Source organism: Aquarana catesbeiana, linkage group LG01, assembly GCF_042186555.1.
Source record: "Aquarana catesbeiana isolate 2022-GZ linkage group LG01, ASM4218655v1, whole genome shotgun sequence".
NCBI lineage: Eukaryota > Metazoa > Chordata > Amphibia > Anura > Ranidae > Aquarana > Aquarana catesbeiana.
In genome coordinates this window covers 290140531-290152860 of record NC_133324.1, presented here as the reverse complement: position 1 = coordinate 290152860, position 12330 = coordinate 290140531, and the positions used below count along the sequence as shown (strand labels likewise).

The following is a 12330-nucleotide window of genomic DNA, read 5'->3' as shown; positions in this document are numbered from 1 at the left end:
CCTGCTGCAATTTTAGCAAGTTCCATTCATTGAGTCCTTAGCACCGTGTAAGCCACAAGTTGTGACTTGAAGTTTACATAGGATATTTTCTCATATTTCACAGAGCCTGAAGAGAACAACGAGGAACAAAAAAATTGCTAAATATGTGCAGCTGGGAAATGTAGAAGGTAAGTAAACCTACAAGAGGTATTGCAATTGCAGTGCCACAGTTCTGCTGAGTTATCTCCAACCATGCAGATGTACATGACATGAGAATTATTTTCCAAGATTTTGGATTTTATTACCCTTTTTGGACAAATATGTGCTCAAACCCTTTCAAAACTATAAACTTACCAGACTCAGACTCATGCTACTGTTTGGCCCTATGGCCTACACAGCCTTTGGGATGTGGAAAGCCACCACTTTCCTTTGTCTGCTGATGCATATGGTCCAAGTATGTGGAGGTAAAAATTCCCCATCCAGATTATTGCTTCTACACCTAAGAATGGAAGATTTTTCTGCAATTGTTTCTTCTTTAAGAAGCAGTTCCAAGATATTGTTGTCTGAACACACATACACAGTCTAACTCCGATGGGTGCTGGTAAGTATCTCTTGTTCTTTCTTGGTCCAGCTGAAAAATGTGTTGTATTAAAGTGAACCAGTCCTCCTTTCTGAAAATAAAAATGGTGCCTGCTATCCCTTTTCTTGAAAAGTTTACTCATTGCTCTGTCTGAGACTGCTTTCCATTGCTAGTGAGGCCTTGACTTCCTCAATCATAGGCCTACAGTTAGTGACTTTATACATATACCACGAGTCTGGAGGTGGAATAAGAATCAATACACAGAATCCAGAAAATAATTTCCACAACACACATAGTAGATGCTATAGACATTTTGGTATTATTGGTAATTGTTTATTAGTTTTGAAATCAGTGTATATGACTGACAGAGATTAACAGTTTTTGCTTTTGTCCAGATCTTTGTAGGCTGCGTTGTATGGAGCTTTGGCGAAGCAATTGGCAGCTACCCTGTCACAATTGCAGATAAACTGAGCGCAGGCATCACTAGAAGCTGTGAAGAGACAATCACACGTTAACAAACATGGTTAAATCATAAATATAGGATTTAGAGTTTTGGGATGATAATGTATCTCTGACAGCCTACTGTACTGTAACGTAGGTGCAGAGGTAAAGAATGTTGCTGTTCCCCAGTCATTGTAGGTGCCCCACACTTTTCGTTGTTTTGAATACCTGCTTCCCTAGCTACATGCTGTGGTTTCTGTCATTGACTTGTACATACTCCAGTAACATACGAGCCACTGAGTTGGAATACAGGGTGCATTAAGCGTAGCAGATCCTCACATATCTGGATGTGTGGAATACCTGCTGTGGCTGGGGAGTAGCAAAATTTGAAGATATGGACAGCACCTCTGAAGCTAAGTTATGTCTCATAACTTCTGCTACATTTTCAGTAATATGATTTTGAACAAATTAAATGTAGATCCCCTGTAGGCTACTAGTGTTAAAGTGTAATTAAAGTTAATTTTTTAATTTGTACCTACAGGTAAGCCTATAATAAGGCTTACCTGTAGGTACAGTGAATATCTCTTAAACATGCGTTGTTTAGGAGACATTCACACAGCATGCAGCCAGTGACCTCAGTGGTGCATGCACTCTGAAGGGACGGCTGTACCTTAAGTGCTTTGTGCTGGAGCTGGAGCTCCCATGCGCATACGCGAGAGTGACATCATCGTGGCCCTGGCCATTCATAGAGTCAGAGCCCACCAACCCGGAAGGAAGACCAGGTGAAGATGGAAGTGCCGGGGAGTCCTGACAGCGCTGCACTGGAGGGCTCCGTGTCCAGGTAAGTCTGTCACGATGTGCTAGTATGAGGTGCATACTAATACATTATGACTTAAACCTGCAGGGGGGCCCAATTTTGTTTTTATTACTCTGGTGGTTTACTACCGCTTTAGGTAAATTTTAGTTTTTGGCCTTTCTGTAGCCAGGGAGAGCAGCAATTGTTTAGTTGCTCAGTTACTTTCTCCTGCATTCCACTGAACCCTGGGATATAGTGGGTGGGAGAGTTTAGAACCTGACCTGCATATTCATGCCTCTTCAGCCAATCTCTGGTCAGGAGAGTGAGTGACCAGCAAGGGGCTAAGAGAGGTATAAATAGGCTGGGGCTGAGTAAAGCTTCCTCTTGTTCCTGGAGGAGTAGGACCTAGCCTGAGGGCTGAGGCATCCCTGGGAGATCAGCTGCAACATGCAAGAATCCTTTTTGGGGTCCTAGCTGCTGCTTGGGCTTGTGGACCTCTGGCCTAGCTTCCTGAACACATGCAGAAAGTTTATCTAAGGAGCCAGGACACAAGCAATTAAATACAAAAGCTGACTGATACTGCAGGAGGCAATACAGTATCCAGGGCACAGTGAGTACCAGCCTTTTTAGACATTAGAGACTTTCCTTTGCTTCATTTGGGAGAGCTTTTCACAGTACTTCTAGGATTATACTCCGTTGAGGAGTCCATTTGGAACCCATTTAACCTTCACTTTAACCACTAGCCAACCAGACGCCGTCATTATACTGCGGCAGGCCGGCTCGCCTGCGCAAATCGCTCTAGCTGTACGTCGGTTTGCGCAGGCGCGCAACTCGTTGTCCGCCGGCAACTGCCTTTGTAAACAAGGCGATTCCCCGTTCTGACAGGGGACAGGTCAGAGAGCCAGTGATCGGGAAAAGTGATCTCTGTCATGTCCCAGCCTATCCCCCCTACAGTTAGAACACGCTGAGGGAACACATTTAACCCCTTGATTGCCATTACTAGTAAAAAAAAAATAAAAATAATAAAAATGCCATAAATCTATCCCCTATTTTGTAGACGTTATAACTTTTGCGCAAACCAATCAATATACACCTATTGCGTTTTTTTTTACCAAAAATATGTAGAAGACTACATATCGGCCTAAACTGATGAATAAATTTGTTCTCTTATATCTTTTTTGGCTATATATCATAGCAAAAAGTAAAAAAAAAAGTTATTTTTTTCAAAATTCAAAATCTTTGTTTATAGCGCAAAAAATAAAAACCGCAGAGGTGATCAAATACCACCAAAAGAAAGCTCTATTTGTGGGGAAAAAAAGGACGTCAAATTTTTTTTGGATACGTCGCACGACCGCGTAATTGTCAGTTAAAGCGACACAGTGCCATTTTGCAAAAAATGGCCTGGTCATTAAGCGGGCAAATCCTTCCAGGGGTGAAGTGGTTAAAGAGGGTGCATTCACCCTGAAGGAGCAGATCAGCTATAGAATCCTCATTGTCATTTTGTTAGAGGTTTTTCTTGGAGAATCCCAAGGCTCACCCTACCTCTAAGCAAATAAACTGCAAAAATACATTAATGGCCTAAATATTGACTAGAGTGACTGTGAACTACCGTGTGCCTGGCTGGAACCTGGGACCAAACAGCCAGACCAGTCCCAGGTCTGCGCTACAAACATAAAAGAAGATATAGTATACTGGAAACATTTCTAATCAGATAATTAAAAGAAGAGACTAGTCCTGAGCCTAGAAGAGCAGACACGAAAATGTCTATACCTATAGGCAATTCATCTATCTATAAGCAAGCTTTCATACTTACAGGTACAAGTGATAGATGTTCCTGAGCAGGTGTAAGAGTAGCTTTTTGTATATGGATTATTCAAAATACCACTACAGCTTGACAAGGCATTAGCTTGTGAGTAGCAGTTGTCATGGGTTTGGCAGCATCTGCATGAACATCAAAACAATTCACTTAAGTTTATGGGAGTTCTACTGATATTTGTATAGCATTGTACAGATTAGATTGATGCTTTTACAGTATAAGAGATCGTGTCAATGGTCATTCTTGCCAAACCTTGCGTTTTTCATTAAAACACACGTAGCTATGCTCCAATTGAAGATGCAGTGATTGATAAGAAAAAGCTGCATTTGACTTCGCTTGCAGGTCAAACAACCCTCAATTGGTCATGCGGCTTTTTTTCTGCGCTGCAGCGTGAATGGGGCATGAAGAAAACATTTGTTTTATGTACCCTAGAGGTGTCCTGCGTTTGCCGAGTGCAGAAAAACGCAGGTCATTGCACATAGTGTGAACAAGCTTTAGTGCTAGTTCACACCAACTGCAGTTCTGTGCACTTTTTTTCTGCACTAAAAATGCATGCAGTGTTTTCCATGTATTCCAATGGCTCTAGTTCACACCAGTGCAGTCAGTTTCCGATCAGTTTCCGGTGCAGAAAAAAAAGTAGGGCGTGCTGCATTTTTTCTGCACAGAACTGTACTGGAACCTAGCAAATTGTATCAAAAACACACTGGAACTGCACTGGAACTGCGTGTGGTGTGAACTGCAAGCAAAAACTGATCCATGAATTATCCGGAGTGCATTTTTGTGGTGTGAACTGGCCCTAAAAATGCATGCACAGTGTTTTCCATGTATTCCAATGGCTCTGGTTTTAACCAGTGCAGTCAGTTCCAGTCAGTTTCTGACTGGAACCATTGGAATACATGAAAAACACTGTGCATGCAATTTTAGTGCAGAAAAAAAGCGCACAGAACTGCATCTGGTGTGAACTGGCACTACAAGTGCACCTTTATGGCAGTTATGCGCACGCGCATTGATAAGGTGCACATCTGTAACTCTAGCAAGGTAGCCACGGTTGTCTGGTGTCAACTATCTGCTTTTAAACAAAAAATCTGATTAAAGAGAAAAAACAGGTTGTAGAGAGCAGAAACACAGAATTAGGCTAGGTTTCCACTAGTGCGACTTTTCATGAGATTTGGGACTGAAAAGTTGCATGACAAGTCGTACCCCATGATTTCCAATGAGTGCCGTTCATATCTGTGCGACTTCAAGTCGCAGCGACTTCAAAGTAGTCCCTGCACTACTTTGGTCCCACTTTGATGCGACTTGAGGTCCATAGACCTCAAGAATACACAGGCATTGCTTCAAGTTGCAGCAAAAAATCGTGGTAAAATCGCCTGACTTTGGGGATGCAATAGTGGAAACATAGCCTTACAAGAGTCTTGCCAGGGAAATCAAAGCAGATGTGAAATGAAGACACACCAAACCGGCTTCACCAGGACAGGAAAACATAGGCAGCAATTTAAAGTGATTATAAAGTCTCATTAAAAAAAAAACAAACAAACATGGTATACAGTGGGGATGGAAAGTATTCAGACCCCCTTAAATTTTTCACTCTTTGTTATTTTGCAGCCATTTGCTAAAATCATTTAAGTTCATTTTTTTCCCTCTTTTATTGTACACACAGCACCCCATATTGACAGAAAAACACAGAATTGTTGACATTTTTGCAGAATATATTGCAGCAAATGGCTGCAATATAACAAAGAGTGAAAAATTTAAGGGGGTCTGAATACTTTCTGTCCCCACTGTACTTTGTACAGAGCAGTTGTTTTGCACAGAGCAACCTGGATCTTCCTCTTCCCTCTTCTGTGGCCCCTCCCTCCTATCGAGTGCCCCCACAGCAAGCAGCTTGCTATGGGGGGCACCTGAGCCGAGTCACAGCTCCCTGTGTCCATTCAGACATGGAGCCCTGATCCGGCCCCTCCCCCCTCTCCCCTGATTGGCTAACGGACTTGAGCCAATGGCGCCGCTGCTGTGTCTCAGCCAATCAGGAGGAGAGTCCCAGATGGCTAAGACAGTCGTGGACATCACTGGAGAGAGATGGGGCTCAGGTAAGTAATTAGGGGGTGCTGGGGAGGCTGCTACACACAGAAGGTTTTTTATCTCAATGCATAGAATGCATTGAGATAAAAAAACTTTTGCCTTCACAACTCCTTTAAGCTGAACTCCAGGCACCAAAACATTAAAGTGGTTGTAAAGGCAGAAGGATTTTTACAGTGCCACTCTCCTCTCTCTGTCTCCTCATTGGGCTTGGAGACAACAGTGGGAGCCATTGGCTCCTGCTACTGTCAATCACATCCAGTGAGGAGGGAGCTGGTAAGGATGGAGCCTGCATAAATGTCCCCATAGCAAATGGGGGCATTCATGTAGTCGTTGTAGTCATTGTTGTGGGTCTGGAAGCAGCTGCCACTTGAGCCTGTGCTGCCCACAAATCGTTTTCCTGGTGTAGCCAGGCAGCCAATCCTCTTAACTCATCTGCCTGCTCTCTGCGCTAGTTTACTGTGCATGCAGATGGTGTGTGGACTCTCCCCCCCCCCTTCTCCTCTCGGCAGCGGGATGGGGGGAGATTATTAAAACAGAGAGAGGACCTGAGCAGGACACTGTGAAGTGGCAGCAGCTGCCTGCAATATTCCCAGCTCGCCACCCGCTCTGTCTCTTCCCCCTCCCACCTAGCTACAGGATTGGACCAATCAGCAGGGAGGAGGGGAGCATCATGGGACATGTAGTCCCCAGCGACAGGCTGCCCATTGAAAATAATGGAGGATGAATTGCAGCCCCCATCAAGCTATGCAGCAATAAGGAGAAGAGAGCTGTGACAAAGTTTGCTCTTCAAGTTGGCTACCAGAACAGAGTATGTGAGAAGACCGTGTTGGAGATGCCATCTGAGAGAGAGAGCTTGTTCCAGTGAAAGCTCACTGGCATGTGAGGGACTACCAGAGAGTACAGAGTGACCTGAGTGTGGAGGGACCAAGCTGCTGCCAGGATAAGGACCTGCTGTGCTGCCTACCAGAGTCGCCTCGGGCAACCCAGAGTGAGCGGACACCTGATTGGAGGAATCACTTCTGCTGTGTCTCCGGGTCTGGTGAGAGAGCTTTGTGGCCACAACTTGATACCACCACTACAGATAGAGCCATTAGAAACTACCTACCATGGGGGAGGGTGTCAAGAAAATGTCTGCCCAGGGTCCAAATCAATATTAAAACAAGGCAACCAAGATTTAAGGAAAGATACACAGGACTCTTGTGTTTAGATGATATTTGCTGAATGCAGAGTTCTTTAAAACCTCACAGAGGCTCCAACCCTTGCCCATTCTAACAAAGTGTTATGGTTGCTTTTTAAAGATATTTCCGCTAATCTTTTTGTACTTTCAGCCCTTCATTCCTGAGACAGGAAGTGAGTAGAAATCTCCACAAAGGAGACAGAGACTGTAATAAAAATCAGAAAGTATATTCTTTTCCAACTCTATCCTACTTTAAAAAAAAAAATTGGCTTGAGATAGGCTCTGGGCATTAAACAATATGCATTTTCTCCAAAAATAATCCATACATGTCCACTACTTAAATGTCCTTCCTGTAATCTATTTTTCATTAAATCGTTTGTTACTGTTTTTCTGCATCTTTGTAACATCCTCTGCAAGCTCCCAAACCACTCCTCTTCCCCTTCATTTCTATTTGTATGGAACAAGCAGTGTAAATTAGATGCAGTGGTGTGCACTGCTCTATGCACCCTACACATCCCATAGTCGATCTCAGGAGCAACAAGAGGTTATGTTCCTACATACAGTGGGACCATGGAGAACAAATGTAGCGACCCACTATCAGGACTTCAGATCACAGCAGAAAAAAAGAAATTTATGGATGTTGAGCAATGGAAGGTTTTTTAATTGACCTTATGCCCTGTACACACGGTCGGTTTTTCCGACGGAAAATGTGTGATAGGACCTTGTTGTCGGAAATTCCGACCATGTGTAGGCTCCATCACACATTTTCCATCGGAATTTCCGACACACAAAGTTTGAGAGCAGGCTATAAAATTTTCCGACAACAAAATCCGTTGTCGGAAATTCCGATCGTGTGTACACAAATCTGACACACAAAGTGCCACGCATGCTCAGAATAAATTAAGAGATGAAAGCTATTGGCTACTGCCCCGTTTATAGTCCTGACGTACGTGTTTTACTTCACCGCGTTCAGAACGATCGGATTTTCCGACAACTTTGTGTGACCGTGTGTATGCAAGACAAGTTTGAGCCAACATCTGTCGGAAAAAATCCATGGATTTTGTTGTCGGAATGTCCGATCAATGTCCGACCGTGTGTACGGGGCATAAGAGTACATACTTTTTAAACCAGAGTTTAATGTCACTTTAACACGTGTTTACCTGTCTAAAGTGTCTTTGGGGGTTCCACCTCCTCCTAATCCACAGTAACATCCATAGTTGTTATATTCTGCAAGGGGTGCACTGTTGGGGATGGCACATTTAATCAAACTGTGAAACTGCCACAGTGCCCTATTGTAAGGCGAGGCAGAGGCACAGGATACTAAAACACAAAAAGAAATAAATACATCAATAAACACAATTATGTCACAAATAATTTGTGTTGCTTTCTGTAACTCTTTTATCACACACAGCCCTGCGTATGGTAGTGTAGAGCCATCTAATGGACAACAGTATGTCAGCAGCTGATGATTTTGTATTGATATTCCTAATCCTATAGAATTTAGTTTCCTCCAGAATGCATTTTTTTTGCAAGATGTTTTATTGTAGCATTTTCCCTCAGCTTAAGCAAGTGGTCTCCAAAATGCGGCCTGGGAGCCGGAGGTAGCCCTTTGCTTGCTTTTATCTGGCCCTTGGCTCATTATTTCCCCCACTGTCAACAACAGTGGGTCATATTTCCTGCCATTCTATTCCTCCTACTGATACCAATGATAGGACACTATCCCTCCTACTAACACCAATCATGGACACTATGGGGAGCTATTCCTCCTCCTAAAACCAAAGATGGGGAACTGTTTGAAGGACAGTAAACTGGCCCTTTGTTTAGAAAGACCCCTGGCTTAAGCCAAACATTTTCACTGGTACGTATGGTAATACATACACATATTTTGGGCTTCCATTTGGACATTTCTTGTCCTGGTGACACCTGAGTGTCAGGACAGAAAATGAAGGGAGAAATCTTAGGTGGGGGCATAGCAAAAATGGGCTAAAGGTTCTAAACCTTCTCTACTCTACTAAAATATTAGTAGAGGCGGCACAGTGGTGTAGTGGGTAGCACTCTCGCCTAGCAGTAAGAAGTCGCTGGTTCGAATCCTGACCACAACACTACCTGCCTGGAGTTTGCATGTTCTCCCTGTGTCTGCGTGGGTTTCCTCCGGGTACTCCGGTTTCCTCCCACACTCCAAAGACATGCTGGTAGGTTAATTGGATCCTGTCTAAATTGGCCCTAGTATGTATGAATGTGAGTTAGGGACCTTAGATTGTAAGCTCCTTGAGGGTGTAGGCACTGATGTGAATGTATAATGTATATGTAAAGCGCTGCGTAAATTGACGGCGCTATATAAGTACCTGAAATAAAAAATAAAATATTATTTTCTATACTCCACTAAAATATTATTTGTATCTACAGTATCTTGGAGGGATTTTCCCCACTTTATGTCCCCAATGACAGGGCAGGAAATTAGGAAGATCTCACAAATGAGCACAGGCTCTATCTTCCCTATATCCAAAACTAAAAAATAAAGATAAAATCATTCCAACAAGATAATTTTAAAACACAGATAAACCATGAGCTGTAAAGTATCAAGCAGACGTATTAGAGTATTATAGAGTTCAACCTCTATGTACCACCTTTATCTTCAGCAGTCTTCTTTGGAAGGTGCTTTTGGCATGTTGGGTGTTTTTTGAGGAACTTCTGCAGCAGATTACAGAGCCTGAGCAAAGTGGCTTTAACCTTACAGGGTAAAGCTATGGCTATATGCTGGACCTTCAACCCAGGTCCTGGCAGAATAATGAAGCTGGCCATATACTTGTTGAATTTCCTGAGGAACCAGACAAAATTCATTCAGTGGGTGGCCCTGTCCTGCCTGGCATCCCTTGATTAAAAAATCGAAGGATGTGGATGGAAACTTGTCAGCCGAAACACAGCTGCATCTAATCAGATGTAGCCACTGTTAGTGTATTATGTACAGGGCCATAGCTATACTTTTCAACCATGAGCTCTCAAACTCTAGCAGGAAATGTAAGGAGGAAACCCTTTACATTTAAAAAGGTAGCCTGAACAGTCAGAATGGGAATTGCACCCTGATGGCAAGTGGCTCTAGGTCAGTGGTTCCCATCCTGGGGGTCGAATTACGTTTTCCAGAGGTCACCGAATCCTGGGCTGTTCCTAAAGCCTGCACTGCTCTCCCAGCCTTTTTGCGGCAGCCCAGCAGGGCTGTCCCTGGAGCCTGTGGCCACCCAGCAGGGCTGTCTCTGGAGCCTGTGGCCACCCAGCTGGGCTATTCCTGGAGTCCTCGGCCGCCCACTCAGCCTCTTTGCAGCCGCCCATTCAGTTCACGGCATGGTTGGGGGGCAGAGACTAGAGGTCAGCTGACTGGTGAGGAATGTTAAGTGGGAGGGGCTGGAAGAGACCCTATCTCCTGATTTCGGCATAGGTGTCACTGCTACGAGACACCCCAAAGTCGGAGACACAGTGAATCTGGAGACACAGTGAGTAACAATGCCTGTGATTATAGTTGCCATTAAAAGTCCCCACTACAGTTCTCAGATCAGCAGATGACCTTGATCAAGAGCACCTAAGTTGGATGATCAGAACTCCCCCCCAGCACTGCCACTGATCCCACACCCCAACAGCACTGCCACTCATCCTATTCCCCCCACCCCACCAAGGAGTAAGAGAAGGAATAAAAATAGAGAATACATGGAAGGGAGAGGAACAGAGGGGGAGGAACAAAGAAAAAAGGGAGAGAAAGAATAAGAGAAAGAACAAGAAATACAGCTAAAGAGAGGGATAGGAAAAAAAAACAAGAAATTAGGATAGAGAGGGATAAAAGGGAAAGAAAGAAGAATAAAGAGAAAGAGTGGTACATTCTAAAATGTACCATAAGGGGTTTTAATACTGTACGAGTGGAAGGGACTCAGAGAGCGCTAAATGTCCGTGGGTTAGGGGCGCAAATTACTTGTCTTGCCTTGGGTGCTGACAACCCACGCTACGAAAATATTTTTACTGTTATGGGTCTCCACAACTTGGGAAATTTTATCAAGGGGCCACGGCACTAGAAGGCTGAGAACCACTGCTCTAGGTGGACAGCATGCCTATGGGCATAAAAGGAAACTGGCATACGTTTTAATACAAAGGGAATCAGGACTTCCTAGGGGGGAAAGGCACATTAGGTAAGGTTATGAACATGAACTACTGTAGTAACTATTTTTGATTCAGATCTTGATCAGTTTTAGAAATACCTTCACAGTTCCAAGACATAAATACTCTCTGAATTAATTTTAAGAATATGGTGCATACAAGGCAAATTCCAAAGAAAAGTGTAAAACATTCCTAAAACAAGAATAACTGTTAATAACTGTTAACTGGCTACAGTAAATGCTTGGTTATCTCCACCAAAGGCATGCTGCTAAGCAATGCTTTTAACTTTATTATATATCATACATTATGTTTTATTTCTTTCAAGTCCATTAAATTCAGTTTATAGTAACCGTGCAGTAAATACTAATGCAAATTTTGTAAATTTTAAAGTAGAGTAAACCTTACCTGCCAGGAGAACAGCAAGGATACGGAGCATCATGGTGACGAACTCGGAACACTTTCTAACTTTGCTCCTTAAATAGTAAAATGCTGACCTTCAGATTCCAGGGACATCAAACACTAAGAAAAGACTGCTGCCAAGTGCACATTTTCTCAGCTGTGACATGTCAGGTATTACCTTGAACTTGTTTTTTCTGTTTACAAGAAGTCCAATATTTATCGAGAACAGTCCACTTTGCAGTGGAGATAGTAGACCTCATAACCCCATATTTTAGTTCAGCTATAATTTTTTATTGCAGTCTAGTCTGTTTTATCTGTGACAGGTGTGCTTACAAATAAGACACACTCAAGGGAAAGCGAGCACTTATTTTTTTATCTATTACTGCAGTGTTCAACCAAAAATAATTCTGATATTATTTTTCACATTTTTTAAATGCTTGTTTTTTACGTATTTACATATAAATAAAGCTTTTGTTTATTAACCACTGCAGAAAAGTATGTACAGTATGTTGCATCTTATCAGTCCCCAGATGTGGTGGCTGCATACGTTTTCTTCATTGTATTTGTTCTTCATTTTTACCTTTTGATCTGGCCAGTAGCACACGTCCTGTCCTAAGGTGAAAACACTTCATATTTGTTTTTTTAACCTGGTAATCTTGGCAGTAAGACACTGTCTGTCCTAGGCTGACAACACTCACCTGTATTGTATATATTGGGGTATATTTGGGGGAGCCAGTGTTTTCTGCTCACTCCTGATTTGGGTGACAAAACACTTCCCCTTCTTATTATCTCCATTACATCGGTAGTGTTCTGTAGTCCACAGAGAGAACTGGGCAGGGCTGTAAGCATTGGCAGTTCAGTGCCGCATAGGGGCAGGAAGTTGTGAGCTCACTGGATTTCAGTCAAATCAACATGTTTTACAC

General features: G+C 43.1%; 1 protein-coding gene across 1 annotated transcript; it reads right to left on the bottom strand.

Moving 5' to 3' along the window:
• Positions 1-930: 930 nt before the first annotated feature.
• PLA2G1B (phospholipase A2 group IB) lies at positions 931-11447 on the bottom strand. The gene is made up of 4 exons (XM_073629313.1): positions 11414-11447; positions 8029-8188; positions 3610-3737; positions 931-1049 (listed from the first exon to the last, which is right to left on the bottom strand). The coding sequence occupies exons 1-4, from the start codon at positions 11445-11447 to the stop codon at positions 931-933; spliced, it is 441 nt and encodes a 146-aa protein (XP_073485414.1).
• Between the last annotated feature and the right edge of the window lie 883 nt (positions 11448-12330).